The sequence below is a fragment of the Sciurus vulgaris genome, assembly GCF_902686455.1.
Source record: "Sciurus vulgaris genome assembly, chromosome: 12".
NCBI lineage: Eukaryota > Metazoa > Chordata > Mammalia > Rodentia > Sciuridae > Sciurus > Sciurus vulgaris.
Genome location: NC_136473.1, coordinates 102933321 through 102954351, shown reverse-complemented (window position 1 = coordinate 102954351; position 21031 = coordinate 102933321). Strand labels below are relative to the sequence as shown.

Genomic DNA, 21031 nt, shown 5'->3' with positions numbered 1-21031 from the left:
TAATTTCTAACAAAAGGACCAACTCAAAAAATGCTTTTTATCATGTTTATAGCTTTACCCATGAAAAAATTTTCTTTGACTTTTCAAGTTAGAGTTTATAAGTATTAGTGCTAAGTCATATGGGATATGAAAATCCTGATTTTTTTCTCCACAGATATTAATTAAGAATATAGAAATCAATTATTTACTTATTTTCTGACTATAAGAATGTTATTATGTGTTAAGTAAAATGTAAAGCATGCCAATCATTTTCTTCCTTCTGGAATTTGATAAAAAAGAATGGTTTACAGTACAAAACAGTTTTAGTAGTATGTTAGAATAACTTCAAAAAACAAGGTTATTTTTCTGTGAATTGTTTTCCTCCATTTGCGTATTAATTATAGAAATGTTGTACTAATAAAAATTGGAGAGGAATAAAACCTATTAACAAAGATCACTTTCCTAAGGAAATATAAATGGAAGTGTGTTCACTGGTCCTTAAAACATTTAGAAGACAATAAACCATTCCTTATCCTCAAGAACCCATTCTTCATTTTCAGAAATGCAAGCTGTATTTTAAGTTGCAGCTCTATCTAGGGTAAATTCCTTTATTATGAATCATGGTTCAACATTGTTGATCAAGTAAAGGTATTCTTTAGAGGCATTCATTGCATTCATTCAGAAGAGTCCATTGAATGTTGAGAAGATAAAGAACACCCAAAGGCAGCCATGTAAAACTAACAGTTGAAATGGTCCTTAAGACCCTATGAGAAGAAAAATCCCTAAAGAAAAAAATGATTGAGATGGATAAAACAAGTACTAAAAAGTTATTCTTTGTTGAATAACTTCATTACTTAGATGGTTATCTTGTGAATAGGCCTGATTTACTCAAGATCAAGGTCTTTTTAACAGGCTTTGATGTATAAACACACTTTCTCCTTTTTAGTCTCTGTTTGATCCTAGGAAACAGAAGTATATCTAGACATATCTCAGAGAGAGAATTTGCCTGATTTATTGTGTAAAGAAAAAAAAAAATGACATTACTAATGGAAACAGTTGACAGTGGGTCAGGGTTCCCAAGATTGACTGGGATAGTGGAGGCAATATCAACTAACTGCATGTCCTGCCGTGCTCTGGGTCCCTGTATGCAACACCTTGTTGTATGTCAGCATGAGTTTCTTTTCTCACATGATCCTTTTTCTTTGGAAGTTTCATCACACTAGCTAGTCCTCTGGTTGCAAAGTTCCTTTTGGTTAGAAGGTGTTTGATTCATCCCCTTCCCTTCTCCACCTTGGTCTGTTAGCTACCCAAAGATTTAGTTTGCTTTGCATGCCTGTTTTAGTCGAATGGCAATAGTCTGGTTGTTTTGAGCATGTCTTTTAATTTTTTATTTGCATAATCCTAATTTCTATTTCCTTTCTTTCCTCAATGTCTGCTGCACCTTGTTTCGCCTCCTCCATTCATCTCGACGCCATGGTTCCGCTGCTCCATAACAATGCATTATGAACCTGCCACTCCCATACGCAAATACCTACCCCTCCCTCCAACCTACACCCCTCCATCAATGGGCATCGCTGTCCCAAAACAATCTGTGGTGGATGTCACAATGCTTATTATCCAATTAGGGTGAAAATTCCTTCCTACAGGCGACCGTGGCAAAACTGGGTCCTCTCCCTCGTGTTCTTGCTGATATTACCAAGTCTCTGACTAATCCTACGCCAATACAACAGCAACTGAGACGCTTCACTGAACATAACTCCAGTCCAAACGTCAGTGGAAGCCTCTCCTCTGGGCTGCAGAAAATATTTGAAGACCCTACTGACAGGTATGCAAGAGAGGATTTGTAATACTGTCTCAGAGAAAGATAATGTTTAGTTTTAGCAGAAATTTTTTTGGCTCATTTATTGAATTTGCAACTTTAAGCTTATAAGCAATTAAAGAAAACCATTTAAGATAAATCTGATTGTTATAAAGCACAAGATCTAGGATAACATTTTTTAGAATTATAGTATAGAGTTATGTTCAGTAAATGTATTCAAAATCTATATCATGCTTAATGGAAGTTTAAAGACCTTTATGAAATTGATGTTTTCGTATAGTATAGCACTCAAAACTCTAGCCACCATCAGTTAAAATCATTTTTAAGCTGACTTTGTCAACAAGACAGGTAGATACAACATGGTTGCTTAGACTTCCTGTTCTAAATTGACAAGGTTGTACCTTTAGCAGGGACCCTTTGATTGTCTACTCAGAGCTTCTTCTCTTTAAGGTTTAAATGGATCTAAGTATAAGTTGGAGGATTTAAAATCCAAGTGGATTATTATTGGTATTCTAGTAAAAACTAAAGACTGTGATGGTGGTATACAGAAGTGTTATTCTCTACCTTTGGGGAAAAAGTAAAAACGATGGGTTTTATTCTAAAAATTATAATGATGAAACCTGAATTTCTAAAAAAAAAGTTTAGTATCCACACTGGGCCTGTGAAACTTCAGAAAATTTTCCCAGATTGAAGAAACTTAACTATGTTGAATTTGCTCTCAAGAGTAATCCAGCATCCTTTCCTTATCCACAGTGATTTGCACAAACTAAAATCTCCAAGCCAGGACAACACAGACAGCTATTTCAGAGGCAAAACATTACTGCTTGTTCAGCAGGCCTCCTCCCAGAGTATGACTTATTCTGAAAAGGATGAAAAGGAAAGCAGCCTTCCTAATGGTCGGAGCATCTCCCTCATGGACCTCCAGGACACGCATGCTGCTCAGGTGGAGCATGCATCTGTCATGCTTGATGTGCCTATGCGCCTGACAGGAAGCCAGCTTTCCATAACTCAGGTGGCCAGCATCAAACAACTGCGGGAAACTCAGAGCACTCCCCAGAGTGCCCCCCAAGTAAGAAGGCCCCTTCACCCAGCCTTGAACCAACCAGGAAGTCTCCAGCCCTTGTCATTCCAGAACCCTGTTTATCACCTCAATAACCCAATTCCAGCAATGCCAAAGGCCTCTGTAGATTCCAGTTTGGAGAACCTAAGCACTGCCAGTTCTAGAAGCCAAAGTAACAGTGAAGACTTCAAACTCAGTGGACCCAGCAATAGCAGCATGGAAGATTTCACCAAACGTAGCACTCAGAGTGAAGACTTCTCCCGGCGGCACACTATGCCAGACAGACACATACCTCTTGCTCTGCCACGACAAAATAGTACTGGGCAGGCCCAAATCCGAAAAATGGACCAGGCTGGGTTAGGCGCCCGAGCCAAAGCCCCCGCATCCCTTCCACACAGTGCATCCTTACGTAGTACTGGGAGCATGTCAGTGGCATCTGCAGCCCTGGTGGCGGAACCTGTGCAGAATGGGAGCCGGTCCCGGCAGCAGTCCTCTTCCTCCAGAGAGAGCCCTGTTCCCAAAGTGAGAGCGATCCAGAGACAACAGACACAGCAGGTAGGGACGAGTACCGGAGTGGATTGGCTTCTCCTTGGTCCAGCTGTTTTCCTGGTTCTTTATACATAAATCAATGGTGGAGCAGGGGGGCAGGGGATCCCATTGTTAGCAAGGTTTCCCCTTAAGCATATTCTCTGCAGCCTTTCAGTGGCAGAAGGAAATGACAGGTTTGGGAGGTTTCTGGTTAGATGAGACAGCAGAATGTGGCTTGACTCGTTACTCTTAGGATCTCTCCAGCAATCACTCAGGAGGCCTTTCCTGCTCTACAGGCAGCGGAGCAGCTACCTCATTTTGCACTTAGAACAGATCTACAATGTTAAATGAATGAGTACACACTTAAACTATGAAATCTACAGTTGAAATCAACTATAATGCATGTTTTGGAATCTGAAAATTATTTCTTCTTAATTTTTTTTCTTAAGCTTCAAGAATTAAGTTTTGCATTTTGAGCTGAGAATTTAGAATAACTACTCCTCACTTCACCCCCCAACTCCCTAGAGAAATACCAAGTCCCATTTGCCTTTTCCTGGAAGTGGCTAGAAAAATAAACAACTAAACCCCCATAGAGGCAAAGTAAAAGAGAGTGTAAAAAGATAGAAGTGCAAGTGGTTGGCAGGTATTCTAAACATTTGCACCTCTGTTGTATTGCTATTTACGTGGATAAGCCCAGTTAGTGCCACACCCATCTTAATACAAGTTTTCCAGGCTCATCTCTTATTTGCATTGTTCCTTCTTACATATTACATTTTGAGGCACCAGTAAATATTTTACCGTTTAAATGAACTAATAAGCTTAAAGGTGTGTGTATCTATTTTTTATCTAAAAATACGTTTTTCTCGTAAAGTCTTTCATTGGAGTGTTTGAATCCTAATTAAACTTTACAAGTACTAGAGAGTTTGTGATTTAAATAATTGTATGACTAATTCTTTTATGCAAAAGGGAGACCTCAGTAAAATCCCAAAGTATCTCCTCAGTATGTTCCCATTTTTATGGGTAGGCACATACTAATTTGGCAATTTCTGCCTTCACTCTGCTATGATCAGAGCCCCTTGCCCTTGCATCACCAATTATTTAAAGAAAAAATAAATGGAACATTTATAGACTCCTGAATACAGAAGCAGAGCAGTGGGGTGAAAAAAGCATGACCAACTTAAACACACTTCTGGGCAGAACCTCCTATTTGATCATTCTTCCTGCGTAATAAAGTTTTTCTTCAGTCTTAAATTTTTCATTTTTATTTTGTTATATTGCCCAAACTTGCACTAATTCATTGACTTAATAGACATTTTCATTTAAAAAAAATCGAAAATACATATATTCCTGTATATCATTTATATATTATGTATACCTTTATCTATAAATGTATGTGTATTTATATACATACATTTATATACATATAAACAATTTTGTGTTAGAAGACTATCAGTCATTCACATCTTATTGTGAATTAGTTTGTTGTTGTTGTTGTTTTTACCTTGCTTTGTGCTAGCTTCTAGTTGATGTTAACTACTTTGACAATTTAAGTGTTTTTTTAGGGTAAGAATGAAAAGTGATTTTAGAGATGGAATACCATGTGAGAGCAAACATCTGTGTGGGGGTTTAGAGTGTCAAGAGGGCACCAAGGATAAGATGGAAAGTAGATAAAGAACATAAGATTGGCAGACAGGGAAAGGACATAAAAAGAACTGTCCTCTATTTTTTTTAAAGTTGACTTAGGTCCAGCCCTAGAAAGAAAAGAAAGATTAAAATTCTGCCTACCCATTCTTCCTACATCATGTAGTCCCCAATTCCCAGGACCCATGACTCAGGCTGTTGATAAATATTCTAATTCAATAGCCTTTTGTTTGTTTAGCTGGAACCATTCTCACTTTTAACCTTTTTTCTATAGGAAAGCACACCTTTCACATAAGCATAGAATAAATGTTCCTGTGAGTGAACATAAGGCTGTGTAGACGAATGGGAAAGAGAATTGCATGCCATCTCCAAAAACCAATTTAAAAATTAATTTTTGTGCTACAACCATTAATGAGTTAGGGAATATCTATAATGTACAGATATGAGGCGAGTCACAGCCACAGTGAGATGACCTAGCACAGCTTTAAATATTCATCTTTGTTTATGCCTTTGCTGATAACTTCCACTATCCATCACATTATTGAGAAGTAAATCTCTGGGTTTTGGGTGCTCAAGTTTCTGGTTTTTCCATAATACTTTTTCTACCCAGATGGTTCATTCTTTTGAACTTATGTCCTTCCTCAGTGCTTTGCTTATCTTGCCATTTCTTGCTTGTGTTTCTCATCTCACTCCCATGAACTCTCTGAAGTTCTATATAATCAGCACATTTTTAAGACAAATTCCTTCATATATTTTAATTGCAAATTGTGTTGGGGAATTCTTCTCTTCCCAAAACTAGAGGATTTCTTTGTGGGGATTGTTCTGTAGGCCTCTGTAATTATCAGTGCCTTTGTCCCTTGCACATTCCATTTGTATCTTAGCACAAAGGAGAGGGCATTGTTGGCAGTGTGACTGGCTTCAGTCTTCTCCAGATAATGAGTTGGAAAGAAAGAAAATCCTAGTCAAACAATTTTCAGAGAAAGAATTTTTTTTCTCAGGAAATTCTTAATATTTTGACCCCTTTGAACCTCTTATTAGATTTCTTTTTTCTCATTTTCCTCTCTTATTTCTCATGTATCATGTACTCAGACCTCATTTGTTTATTTACAGTGTTTGAGTTGGTCAGATTTACCATGTTCCCTAATTTTAGATATTTGAATTTGAAAAGGTCTTTTAAAATAGGTAAACACCTGTTGTCAAATGACAAGCTCATTAGTAATAATGCAGCAGTGGTCACATTTGAATTTGTTAAACCCTCTTCTAACCAAACTTTCAAGCACTCTTGGAGTTTACTTATTAATTTAGATAGCCCTTTCTTTGGTGTTGAAAGCAGAAGTATTATTTATTTATGAGAACCTACATCAGACTAAGAAGAAGCCAACAAGTCTTATTTATATCTAATAAATACCAGCAAGGAGCAGGGAACTAGCCTGTTCTCAGTTATTCCCAGCATAGCCAGGTTATGACTAATTGTAGTATCAGTGAAGCTGCTATGTCAGGCCTTTTTGCCCTAAAGCACTATTATTTTTCCCAGGAATACCCTATACAGCCTTATCTCAAGAGGGAGACATTTCTAATGAGAATTCCTGCTCCTTTTCTTGCTGTCTTTTTCATGCTTTATTTTCTTTAATTTTCCTTTTGAAAGTCTGTGGATATAAATTCTCTTCCTAAGACTGTAGCTAAGCAGAATGGGAGCTGAACCACTTACCAACCTCTTTCCTCAAGTTCTGTAAACTAAAGTACTACAAGTACTATAAACTAGAGATAATAATTTTTGCTATTCAGTTTATAAGGAGATAGATCAAACGATCATGAAGGTAAAACTTTGATGCACTTCTAAAGAACTAGAAGAAAAATAGTGTCCTTCTCCTAATAATAAACTCTGCTTTAAGTAGTGAATTCCAAAGAGAACCCAGAGTATTAATATGTAGATTATATTTTATCGAGCATCTACTGTGCACTTATTTAGTTACAGCCATACAAAAGAACTATGTGAGCCAGGTACAGTGGCTCACTGCTGTAACCCTAGCTACTCAGGAGGCTAATGCAGGAGGATCACAAGTTTGAGGCCAGCCTAAGCAACTTAGTGAGACTCTATCTTAAAATAAAAAGGATATAGTTCAGTGGTAGAGTGCCAGTGGGTTCAATCCCCAGTACCTCAAAAACAAAAACTAGGATGTGATGTCATTGTTGATAGTATAATTGGGGAGTAAGATCAGCAGTCTTAAGACCAAAAGAAAAACCACAAAAATCAGGGTTTTTTTCTTCACATAGAGCATATAACAATGATTTTTTTAAAAAATCACCCTTTTCTTCCAATGCAGTAGATTGGAAGAAAATAGTTGATTTATTTAATTATTACTTTCTAGTCTCTTAATAATTTTGTAAAGGTTTTGTCATGAATAGGAAGAAGAGTTAAGATTGGTCTAACCTATTTTGTAAATTTTATTTATTTTGTTATATTTTTATTTATTCTAATTAGTTATACATGACAGTAGAATGCACTTTGACACGTCATACATAAATGGAGTCTAATTTCTTATTCTTCTGGTTGTATATGATGTAGAATCACACCAGTAAGGTAGTCTCATATGTACATAGGGTAATTCTGTTATTTTCAAATACCACCTACTGTGTGCTGAACAGAGTTCTAAGATATATCAGGAAGTGGCTGAAAATAAGATTCCAAACCCCCTCCCCAAAAAAGATTGAACCAATAAAATAGCAATAGATTCAAAATGTCCATTTCCAATTGTGGAATCTCATAATTTTTCAAACCTCATATTAGTTATTTTGAAGATGTGGTAACTTCCACCATCACCAGTGGAATGAATCAGCCCTTGTTTTTACAGCTTTTCACTCAATAGTTAAAGCCTAGATTACTCTTATGTTATTGTTGTTGTTGTTGTTCTTGTTTTTATTATGCTTTTAGGGACTTAGATCCTGTTTCCTTCATGAACTCTTAAGAATACCATTAGTTTCCAAGGCGCTTATAGACATTCAGTAAAGTTACCCATAACAAATTACAGAGAAAAAAAGTTAATTCAGGCAGCATCTTATTAACCAAATAGAAAGCTATTGAACTAGTTCTCTTAAAGTAATAAATTCCTAATAGTAAAGTTGGTTTTAGTTTTAATAGCTATTTTATCTCAAATCACTCTTAAATAGAAAATCCTGATTTGACAATAAAACCCTATGTGCTGAAGTGATAAGATTGTAAAACCAAAAATGCATTTGTCTCCTTTAAATATTGACTTTCTATTAATTTTTTAAAACTCAGTGCTATATTATTTTGCCTTCCAGGTACACATATATCAAATAAGAACCTAAACCCGTCAGGATTTCCCCTTTACCAGTACAGAAACAACTTGTACTCTGCTTTTAAACTCCAGCAGGGGGAGACTGTACTGTGTGCGTATATGAAACACCTTGCAGTTTAGAGTGCTCTCACACGCATCCCATTTTTCTTCTAATAACTTAATAGTTACGTTCTTTTTATTGTTGATAACTATGTTCTATAGGCCAGTGTTCCCAAAATGTGATGTTCACATTTAAGTGCACACTAGATGTTTATTTAGTCACTTATGTAATTGTTTTGATATATATTAGAAAAATACATAATCATTAATATATAAATATCTATAAATATATAAAACATGTAGAGAACATCAAACTCATTTTATTGATATTGCTTAGCACAAGGGCTTAGCTAACAAAAAAATGACTTTTAAAAGACATGAGTGATCACATGGCTGCCCCCCGGGTCAGACAAGGCTGCTTTTCCTGGGCTTGCCTTCCACAGGCCGCAAGTGGGGTATCTGCCTTCCTTCTCTACAGTGGGGCTGCTCCATTCCAGTCATTTGTTTGGACGCCAGGGCTGCTGCCTATGTCCTCATGCCTACCAAGCCCTGCTGTCCAGGGCTTCTGGGACCCACCCCCACCCCATTCCTGCAGTCTTTGTCACTTGCCCCAATGAGAAGGTCATCAAAGAGATCACCAGGGCTGTGGTGAAGTGCCAGGCAGCCTGCATCAACCTCATTCCTCAGAATACATCCATCTATGAGTAGAAAGGAAAGATCAAGGAAGATAATGAGGTGCTATAAGGATTAACAGCAAAGTTCCTGAGCCCCATTTTGACTGGTTTTGCCGTTTCTGTGCACCCTTACACAGTAGCATTGCCTACAGAGCAGAGAATTCCCTGTTCCTGCCGTGTCCCTCATACTCAATACCCTCTGACTTCCAGGTATTTGCTGGGCCTCTAGTAAATCCTACCTTTAGTTAAAATTTAATTAAAATGAAAAAGATAAATAGTATATTAGTGATAAGGTAGGTATGAAAAAATAAAGCAATACATAATAAATGAAGTATAAGAAACACATCTGTAACCAATGTGAAGATAGAGATGGAATTTTGAATACCAAGAGTCTTGAAATTTAAGACATATTTACATATAAAATAGTGGTTTTAGAGAGGAACTTTCTGTAAGTTCATTCACAATTGCTTGTGTGTGTATGTGTGTATACCTACTTAGGTAAACTGTACACATGCATCCTCAGGTGAGAAGCTTTTTTTTTTTTTTAATATGAGCGATTGAACCCAGAGGCACTCAACCACTGAGCCATATCCCCAGCCCTTTTTATTTTTTTGAGACTGAATCTCGATAAGTTGCTTAGGGCCTCACTAAATTGCTGAGGCTGACTTTGAACTTGCTATTCTCTTGTCTCAGCCTCCTGAGCTGCTGGGCTTACAGGCACATGCCAGTGAACCCAGCCATGAAGCTATTCTTATTGCTACATATCTATGATCTGTGAATCAACTAACCCAAGTCCTTCTTCAAACCTTTAAGAATCATCTCCATTACTTTTGTGTGTATGGTTTTAAAGTTTCTCCCAACCCAACCAATTTCTGATAACTTTTTAGTCTCTGTGGGCAATTTTTTTCATCTTCTCCTACTCTCAAGGTCATCAGAATACCCCTTCTTTTAAAATATCCACGTTAGAGTTTAATTGGACTCTAGTCCAAAACGATATAAAGATTCTTAAGGTATATGGCTCTGCCTAAAAGAAATATTCCCTTCAATTGTGAAATCATGGATGAATGGTCCTCAGAATACAAATACATTTTAGTTATAAAAAGCTAACTAATGTACAAATAGCATACCCTTGCTTTCATTCACTCTCCCTCTCCCTCACTCCTCTTTTACCCTCACTCATTTTCTCTCTTTGGCAAGTCAGGCAGGAGGGATTATTTCCAGTATTATTGGTGGAGAAAGCACTAGTAATATTCAGTAGCCTAATATGGACTTTAATGTTAAACCCTAGTTTTCAAAACATAAATACAGTAACAACTGACACCTAACCTCTCCATTGCACTCTGAAGTTCCCAAAGATCTCTCACGCTGTCTTATGCACTCCTCATAAATCCCTGCACGATAGATGGTCAGGACAGGTGTGGGAGTTAGGATGATGATGACGACGATGTCCTTTTTCAGTGGGTTAGGAAAATGGTACTGAAGAGATTAAATGGCTTAACTACTAAGTTCCATAGTTGCTCCTCAAGGCCAGAATTCTTAACACTTTCCTATTTAAATTGGAAAAGGACAATTTATCTTGCAACCCTGACTGAAAACAAATGTGTCGTAGACTATCCAGAACCCATCATTTTGATCCTGTATTCGTATAAAACGCTCCTGAGTGGTCCTAACCCACCAGGAATCAGAGTTCTGTCAAAATAACCAATATCACTTGTCCTTCTCTTTCTCTCAGTTGTTAATATGAAAACTAAGTATTTGGCATTCTGATGAATGAGTGGTCCCTTGTGAGTTTGTTTAGTGTTAATCAGTGCTTTGGTTCATGCTCCTCCAGGTTCAAAAGGTATTTCCTCACTTGAGTAATCAAGTTATACTTCCTTTCTCTTATTCTAGTATCTTAATTTTATTAGTTTTAGTACCTTACAGCATTTGGACCATTGACTTTCTTTGGAAGGAGAAAAAGAATGGTCCTTGAGTGCAATGTGTACGAATTCCTATTCAGAGTAGTTTGTTCTTATACAAATGTATATTCCATTTCCTAGCCCTAATTATCCTAGCATTAATTAAATGTTACTTAAAGCTGACAGCATAGGTGATCTTTCCATTTTCTGAGGTCTTGTTGAATTTCTTTCTTTAGTGTTCTGTAGTTTTCATTGTAGAGGTCTTTCACCTCTTTTGTGAGATTGATTCCCAAGTATTTTTTTAGGCTATTTGGAAGGGAATAGTTTTCCTGATCTCTTTCAGCTGATACATCATTGATAATAAGAATTCAGTTTATTTATTGGTGTTGACTTTACACCGTTGCTATTTTGCTGAAAGGGCTTAAAGTCAGCATACACAGCCACGTCAATGTTTATAGCAGATCAATTCACAATAGCCAAGCTATGGAACCAACCGATGAATGGATAAAGAAAATGTGGTGTATATATATCCAGTGGAATATTACTCAGCCATAAAGAAGAATGAAATTATGGCATTTGCCAGTAAATGGATGAAACTAGAGACTAAGTGAAATAAGCCAGTCATAAAAACCAAAGACTGAATGTTCTTTCCGATATGTCTTTCCACAATCAGGGAGGGTGTGGAGGGTAAGAATAGAAGTCCATTGGATTAGACAAAGGGAAAGGAAGGGAAGGGAAGGTGGAGAGGAACAGGAAGGACAGTAGAATCAATCGGACATAACTCTCCGAGCCTTATATTTGAATACACAACCAGGGTTACTCCACAACATGTACAACACAAGAACAGGTCCTAATGAGAACAGATTATATGATATGCCAAAGTACATTCTACTGTCTTGTATATGTAGAAAGAACAAACCAAAAAAAATTTTTTTAAAAAAGCTGACAGCATTCATTAGAAGACTGAAGGATCACAGTTATGTCTTCCAAGAATAGCTGTCTTTGAGTAACTTGATTGGGTGAGCTGTTTTGGGAAATAATCTGTTTCTGATGCAGGTTCAGTCACCTGTGGACTCAGCCACCATGTCTCCAGTAGAGAGGACAGCAGCATGGGTTCTGAACAATGGACAGTATGAAGAAGATGTTGAAGAAACTGAGCAAAATCAAGATGAAGCTAAGCATGCTGAGAAGGTAGAACAGCTTATTGATTTTGTTGCCCCCACAAGTGCTGGGCCACGGGAAGGCTATTGAGACAAGAGTATGATTTCCTGCTGCCCATCTCCACTTGCCCTCTGTGTTAACCCTTATATACATACCAGTGTATAGGAGGTCAGTATTGCCTCTCTGTGAACATATGTGCAGAACGTCCACCATGCTGCAGGGCAGGGGCTTAGATGCAATATTTCTATGTAGATTGCTTAATCTGGAGGACACTCTGATATTCATTTCTAGTCTTTTTAGGTTAATATTTAGTATTTCTATAAACCAGTTATTAGTCTTCAACCAAGGTCAAAATTGCCATAGAACTGGATTTTCTATTTCTTGGTAACAATTTGACTTGAAATTTGGGGGTTTTGGTGTTTGGTGTTCGGTTTTTGGTTTCGTTTGTTTTTTGTCTTTTCTGGTTAAAGAATGTCTAGCTATATACATAATTCTCAAAAGACATCATCTATCATTTTGAGGATTTTTGCATTTTGTTTTGTTTTTTGGTACTTGCAATTGAACTCAGGGACCCTCAACCACTGAGCCACATCCCCAGCCCTATTTTGTATTTTATTTAGAGACAGGGTCTCACTGAGTTGCTTAGTGCCTCACAGTTGCTGAGACTGGCTTGGAACTCATGATCCTCCTGCCTCATCCCCCTCGAGCCACTGGGATTACAGGCATGTGCCACCATACCCAGCTCAAGGATTTTGGGGTTTTTGTAAGAAAAATAGATATAAAAAAGGATTATCAAACTATAACCTTGATGTCATGTATAGCATTATCACATTTAATTGACAACCAGACAATTCATTTCTTCTTACTTATTAGTATAAACTATGCTTCTTAATACAGCCTAATTCTTTAGACTGCCAAACCTTACCTTTGACTTTCTGGAGCCATGGTGTTGGATGAGCAGCAGCTAGTCATCAAATAAATGAGATAATACTATATAAATTGCATTTTTCAATGCACCATATAGATTTATCATTAATTACTAATGAGTATTTAAAAAGCATATATTTCTCACCTTACATAGAAAATTTGACATTCCATTATACTCAGACACCATCCATGGCAAATTTGATGTAAAAAAGGGCCATGTAACCAACTGAATTACTGAATTTCTGTAGGCTGCTTAGATCACAGATGTATATTCCAGCAAGTGGTACCAAATTGAGCAGATGAGCCACATCATGAAAATAGCCAAGAGTTCATTTTAATCAACCCTAGAGAACAGGTAGGCCTTTGCTTAGTGCTTATGACTATTTTATACTTTCATAACGAGGAAGAAAGCAGTAATGGCCTACTCTGCCTTGAAATTCTATTTATTGACTTAGGGGCTTAACATTATAGAAATGTTGCTTGTTCTCTAAGGGTTGAGTGAAGGAAGGGCATTCTGATGAGACATAGTATGTCAGAGATCCTGCAGTATAGGTGATGATACACAGACAAATCTGTTTTATAAGATGGCCAGCTTTTGGCTTAAGTCACTTTCCAAGCTTCTAAATGCTTGATCTTTTTTTTTCCTTCCATTTGATACCATCACTGATTAGATATGACTTGCAGCAACTGGTAGTTTAATGTGGACAGAGGTACATAAATCTGTAAAATTTGGAATGCTAAGTTAAGATTTAAAATATGTTCAGAAGGAGGGCAAAGCTTAATGAACATTTATGCCAGTTGATATTTAAACATCAGTAGCAATAGCATAAGGAATGGCAACTTAGAAGCATCTAGCTACATTGCCTAGGGTCTCTTTCATGAAAAGGCAAATCACTAACTTCTCCTTGCCATGTGTGCTTTTTTTCCTCTGCTCTAGTATGAACAAGAAATTAGTAAACTGAAGGAGCGCCTGAGAGTGTCTAGCCGGCGACTGGAGGAGTATGAACGCCGATTGCTGGTGCAAGAGCAGCAGATGCAGAAGTTACTGCTCGAATACAAGGCCAGACTGGAGGACAGCGAGGAACGGCTTCGCAGGCAACAAGAAGAGAAAGACAGCCAGATGAAAAGCATCATCAGCAGGTTAGAGGACCACCTGGTAACAGATGTGGGCTAGTTAGAGGTACAGCAAGGTCACAGGGGATGACCCAAACACACTTGGCAACAAAAGCCATTTCACCCTGTGGTAGTCAGTACAGATATGATGACAGACTGTATCTCTTCAAGCATCCTAAATATGAAACCTAGTGTGCACTTCCTTTGAAGATAAGGGTAGACTTTTTCTTTAACCATAACAGTTATATAAAAGGAAAACTTAGTGGCTCACTTGAGAAACTTTAGAAGAGAACTGAGTTTAAAAACTCTAAGTATCCAATGTCTAACACTTAGTTTTCTAGAGCAAGTCCAAAAAGAGAAAGTTTCACTGGATATCTGCAGGGCCAGAGGACTAGTGCCAAGTTAGGGGAGTTGGGGAAGAGGTCGGTGTTAGTTGTGTGTTTACAGGGCACTCACCATGGGCCAGGCGCTTTCCTAAACACTTTACAAATCTTCACCTGTGTTATCTTCGTATCAGCCTCTGAGATAGGCATCATTATCCTTCTCATTTTACAGATAAAGCAATGGGCAACAGACTCACTAAGTCTCTTGCCTAAGGTCACATGGTTAGTGGCACACCAGAATTTGATACCAGGCAGTTGGACTCCAGAGTCTATACTCAACCATGAGGCTTCAGTATTGTCAAATGCTGTGGAAGGTCAAGTAAATGGAGGACGGAAAATGACTGTTGTTTTAGTAGTCTGGGGGTAATTAACAGTCTTTCTTCCTGGGTTGAAACGTGAGTGGTGGATGAGAAACAAACTAGACCTACTAAGTATAGAGTACTCTTTGAGGAAACTTAGCTGTGCAAGGGAAGAGAAAGACAGGACAGTGGATACCAAGTAAGTTGAGATTAAGAAAGGGTAGTTTGTTCTCTATTGGTTTGGTTTGATATTTTAAGATAAAGTAACTTGAGCTGGGGGAGGAGTCTGATAGAGGAGAGGGAAGAATGATTACAGGACTACTGCTCCAAAGTAGATGAAAATGGATGGGATATAGATGCAGGTAGAGAAATCAACCTTGGGTGTCTACTTCCAAGGTGAGAGAGAAGAAAGGAGAGATGCTTGCAGGTCCTTTATGAAGGAACATAGAAATCTTGAACTATGATAGTTTTTAAGTGTCTTGTTCTCCACATTACCCAGCCCTATCTTTGAAAATCTTGACACCTCCTGTTGCCACATTCTAGGCTAATGGCTGTGGAAGAGGAATTGAAAAAGGACCATGCTGAGATGCAAGCAGTTATTGATGCAAAGCAGAAAATTATTGATGCACAGGTAAGCAGACTCTGGATCTAATAGAAGGTACTCATTGGTAATAACTGTTATTTTCTAACTTCTCATCCTTGCATGTGGCAAGGCAGGTCCTAAAAATGAGGCATTGAGAAGTTCTTGGCATTATCTTTTGAAGATTAAGTGAATTTCTGCATAGCCTCTGTTATTTTTCCTTTCTTTCACTGATAACACGTCTATTAACCCAGCAGAGTATTAGTGTGTTTAGTACAGTTGTTTGACAAATCTCAACCTAGTGCATGATGGGCTTTACTTCTTTCCTTGTGGAAAGGAGAGCATTCTTTGAAGGGTAAACTGTGAAAAGTGCACTGCATGTGTCTGGCTTGTGACCTCCACTGACCATTGCTTGGCTGTGCTGTTCACGGTCTTGTCAGTCACGTCCACTGCCATCAATCTCTGACCCCAGACAGTAATGGAATTGTGAAGAAAAACAAGGTTGAAGAAGGCACCTTTCCTTGTTATTCTTTTGGTTCAGGGTTTGGCATTGATGCTTGGAATGTGCTTGGCTGCCCTTCTTTGTTGATGCTGTGCTTAGAGACTCTCTTTGGATAAAACTTTATAAGAAAAGGTTAATAAAATCTGAATCTAGGTCTCTGAGGTTCACAGTAGCTTACACCTGTGACACCTGATCACCTCACAGAGATACATCAATAATCGGAGCAAAATTAGACAGGCATTGTTTCTAACTCCTTTTCATTTTATTAGTACAAACTATGGTTGTATTTCTTAGAGTGAAACAAATAATAAAAGGCAGATGCAGTTTTGTTAGCACCCTCCCCAGCCTGTGAATGGACCACCTCTCTGAGACAACCAACCATGCTTGCATTTTTCACCCTTAAACTGTGAAATAAAAATGAGTGCATAAATTTTATACATACATAAATTTATACATAAATTTTCTGCTCTCTTCTCTATATATCAGCCAGTGGCCGTGTATGTTAGAGCCTCCAGTATTCTTAAGAATGCACCTAACAGTCTAGTTTTCTTACAGGATCAATATGGGATGGGTTGGTTTTTCAGAGGGATTGGAAGTGTGACTGAAAGCATAGGCATGAAAGAATGGTTTGTGGGCCACCTCCTCTTTCAAGACACTAGTCTTAGAATCAGGTGTGTATTGCGATGCTCTCTCATCCACATAGCTCCCAAAATATTTTGGACTCTTGAACTCTATGATTCTGGATATTTTGACCTGCTAAGAACCAGAAGAAAGATATGCAATTATTTTACTTGGTCCTTTATTTAAAATTTTTCTAGGTATCCCCACAGTGGGTAAGAGGAAGGTAGTGGGTACAAGGCTGCTCTGCTATACATACTACAACAATTCTTCCCAGAGGCTTTAGTGAAACAGTTTGGATAAAGAAGGCAATTTATTTTTTTTTTTTAATATTTTTTTCTAGATATTAGTGGACCTTTATTTTGCTCATTTATTTATATGTGGTGCTGAGAATCGAACTCAGTGCCTCACATATGCTAGGCCAGTGCTCGACCACTAAGCCACGACCCCAGTCCTAAAGAAGGCAGTTTAATCAGGAAAACCAATGCTGATAATTTTTCACCTTTGGAATTTCAATACAACAATATAAAGCAAGGAGAGATTTAATAATACATAAGGAGAGATTTTAATACTGATGAGCTCAAACAGAACTTTTTATGATTTTAGCTAGTCTAATACAGTCAGTCTCAAGCAGAGGGAGCCCAGCTGTGCCATGTTTGTGAATCTGTGTGTGTTGGCTGACAGAACAGCTCCATCGTTAGCCTCTGTAGGCTTCTACCCAACCAGCCCCCTGTTTTTTGACATCCAGGGCCAGGTATCTGGTATGAAGCAGAAGTCATAGTCACAGAGAGTGAAAACCTGGGAGGTAATCCAACTCACCAGTGGTCAAAAGCTCTGGAAAGAAAGGACCTCTTCTCAGTTAAACAGAGGGTGTCACTGTGCAAGGATGGGAGAGATGCTGTCCTAAAGTATCAATGTCAAACTTCTAAGGATGTCCTCTTGACAGAGGTTGTCAAATAGTTTGGTTCTTGGGACTATTTTGATGGAACCAATACACCTTCCATAACCAATATCCAGCTGCCCCCGGTAGCCAATCAACAACAGACCACTCTCAGCTAATGGGTCAGAACATCCTAGGGTTGGTTAAATATGATACATTTAACCACAGGCTCTACTGTGTAATTAATTGTTCTACCAGAGACTCACTGTGGATCCCTAAAGAATGCTTGGAGAATTCACTTGACCACATTTTGGAAACCACTGCACCATGCATAGACAATTCATAAACACTAAAGACAGTTAAAATATATAGTGTCCTTAAAAAGAAAGTGTCTCGATCTCAGCTGTTGCTTTACTGATGTGTTAAAATCTTATTATAGCAAAAGACTTTAACATACTTTGGCATCCTTTGTAATGAATGACTTTTTGTAGCCAATCCTTTCTTGTAAGACCAAATCTTACTTCTTAAGTGTCTGATGGATCAGAGCAGCCCTTCTGGTATCATTTATCAGAATGAAGATACGTTTGGGGGAGAAAGCTTCCCAGATAGGTAACATGCTTTTCTATTTCTGATATATCCCTTGGTGCCACGGATAGTAAAAAATATTTCTGAAATGAATACAATTGCTTTCTGTGTACTAGAGTAAAATTTCTAGCACTTCTCATGTCTCTTAGCGGCCCTGTGCTCCTGCACGAATGGCTTGTCCATAGTGAATTCAGCCTCTCCCTCTCCTTGCGTCAGTTCATGCTGCAAGGCACAGACCTGTGTCGACCACTTTCTAACTAGAACTGCAGAAAGATGAGCACTCTGGGTTTAAGTGGCAGAATCACATGTCCTGTGCTCTGTTACTCAGATGTGGGGATCCTAATGATGGAACTAAGGAACCACTTCTTAAATGTCAGACCAGGGAATGTGCCACCTTTAACATGAGGGAACACTGTGACTCCCAGATGTTCTCCATGTGACTCAGATGGAGAACAGAGAAGGGCTTCCTCAGATGAGAAGCAAAGCAGCTGCCTGGTTACTGTTGCAAGTGATATCTCCACTGTGTTAAATTACAGGTCATAAATGGAAATGAGATTATTCAAACAGGCAAGTAAACCCTGTCCATTCTCTAGCTGAGCAGTTCCCAGCCCTGACCCAGTGCACTGGCCTCCTACACATTCCAGCTCCTGCCACTCCCCACGATGAAATCCTTCCTGTCAGGCGTGATTAGATTGCTTTGTCTTCCAATCCAGGCAGTATCACAATGTCAGAGCCGCTTTTGCCAACTGAGCTTGACTTTCAAAAGTTCCTATTTGATTTTTTTTTTCTTTTACCTTTTGTTTTATTGCATTGTTGGCAGTGGGGAAAACTTTTAAGGGAAGTCTCTCCACTCAGAAGCTTTCAACCACATAGTGGAGGTGAGGAGGCATTGGCTTAGGTTGTTACTTTTGTAGACAATAAGTAATTATAATCATTCTTAGCCTTCTTTTTGACTCTAAGGATCAAATAATTTTTTGTGAATGCTTGATTTTTTCTTTTTTTGGTGGCGGGGATGAAACCTGGAATATCCTGCTTTCCTTAGTTCTGGGGCCTTCTAATCTACTACGGAGATCATTCCTTCCCACTGAGGGGGTTAGGAGGCAGGGCTTATTTGTCACTACCTCGTTTTCTGGTACCACTAGCCAGGCCTTACCTGTTGGCTTTTAAAAGATCTGTACTTGTTTTCCCAGGAAACTACACTGGCTATAATTTTTGAATTTTTTTTTAAAAGACATATGTATCTTTTGTTATTTGAGTTTTTTCTGTCCTTAAAATGAATTACCTTTCCAAAATAAAAAAAGTATCTTACAAGAGATTAGTAGTTAGTTAAAATGCTAATTTTTTCTTTTCCTTTTTTTCTCTTTTTTCTTTAGTTTTGGTACTGAGAATTGAAAGCAGGGGTGCTTTATCACAAGGCTACATTGCCAGACTTTTTGTTTGTTTGTGAGGTTGAAACCTGCTTTTACCAGATTGCTGAGGCTGTCCTTGAACTTGGGATCCTCCTGCCTCAGCCTTCTGGATCACAGGGATTACAGGCATGCACCACTGCACCCAGCCACAATACTGATTTTACATTTACCATTCCACTTCTCTGTCAGGGAAAGGAATTTTTTAAAGGCAATCATAAGTAGGAAGTTTTGGGTTTGGGTTTTTTTTTTTTTTTTTTCCTTCACACTTTTGAAACTATTACTGGGAGCACTGCTGCCACACAGGTTCCCCCTCCCCCAGCAGAGTCGGAGAGGAAGGGAAAACATTGCTTGGTGCCATAGTTACCTGGGGTTCACCCAGAATTTCCCCTCCAAGGCAGTGGTGTTCACTCTGCTTGTTCCTGGTAGCCTGTGTCCCGGGGCAGCAAAGCTACATTAGTGGCCCTCGTAGCTACTGCTTTTATAGCAAGGAACAACAGCAACCCTCAACCCTCCTGCCTCCTCTCTGAACCTTACTATGACTCAAGTTTACCATGCTTTTTCCTGGGTAAACTTTTTAAAATTAAATATTAAAAAAACAAAAACTCGGAATAAGAAAGCTGCTTTTGGCCTTAGGGTTGTTCCTCTTGAGCGCTTTTCTTTTAATTTCATGAGTATTGGTAAAGACTGTCCTTCTCTGTGAGCTTGTTTTCTGAAAATGATGGATTCATGTTAAGAAGTTTTTGGGATGTTGTGCCTAACTGCTGAAGCTAAGATGAGTATCTCCCCTGATATTTGTGAGGCTGATATTTGATGAGTTTTTTTTTTTTTTTTTTTTTTTTTTTTTTTTTTTTTTTTAAGAAAACTTAGCTGGTCCTACTTTTCTTTAAATTACCTTTCTTATTTTTTTTCTTTTTTCTTTTTAAATTTTTTGACATTTCTCCCCCTCACCCCTTGGTTTTATTGTGTGTGTATTCAACAACCCTTGGTTCTAGACTTCAAAGTAACACGAAAGCAATCTCCACACTGGACAGCTTTCCTGGAATGACTCTGAGCTGGAATGGGTCTAGGAGCCCGTGTTCTCTGTCTGTTCTCATGTGTCATGTTTATAGCATCCCCCTTTGGCCACTTCTCCCTCCCCATATTGAAATAACTCCTTGGTCTGAGCTTTGGCTGCTTTTATCTCCTCTTGCTCTTGCATCCTCACCTTGTCGGTGATTTTAAACTGCCACCACGTGTTGTTTTAATTTTGAGCACAATTGGAATTCTTTCAAATGTGACTGTCTGCCCTTTGGTGGGGTTGTGGGGAGTCAGAACCCATAGATCACATGCACTTCTCTTCTGTGAAATGAAACCTCTGGTGCTTCTTTCTTTGCCACCTAATTTCCATGTTTTAATTTTGATCAAAAGTGCTTAAAACACAATAAAGCAACATGACACCTCATTTGTGTAATATGAAGAAACACTTGGTGTCCATTGTACAGGACAACCTAGTGTTCCAAGAGATTAAGTCTTGCTATTCTGAAAGGGGAAAAGAGAGGAGAAAAATAAAGAGAAAAGAAAGGCAGCTGAACCTAACCAGTGTGCAGAAAGAGGCAGAGACGTTCCATTTATTTGGG

At 38.4% G+C, this 21031-nt stretch overlaps 1 protein-coding gene across 6 annotated transcripts in view; it reads left to right on the top strand.

Annotated features, from left to right (window-relative positions):
* Positions 1 to 21031, top strand: part of RASAL2 (RAS protein activator like 2) — a 363735-nt gene that overhangs the window by 341618 nt on the left and 1086 nt on the right. For 2 of the 6 annotated variants that reach the window (XM_079105905.1, XM_079105909.1), the window contains 6 exons: positions 1605 to 1804; positions 2552 to 3413; positions 12015 to 12149; positions 13984 to 14186; positions 15385 to 15472; positions 18543 to 18573. In XM_079105905.1, coding sequence (XP_078962031.1) covers positions 1605 to 1804; positions 2552 to 3413; positions 12015 to 12149; positions 13984 to 14186; positions 15385 to 15472; positions 18543 to 18573 — 1519 coding nt within the window. The remainder of the gene's footprint in view (positions 1 to 1604; positions 1805 to 2551; positions 3414 to 12014; positions 12150 to 13983; positions 14187 to 15384; positions 15473 to 18542; positions 18574 to 21031) is intronic. The other 4 variants (XM_079105906.1, XM_079105910.1, XM_079105907.1 and 1 more) reach the window with 3 other exon arrangements.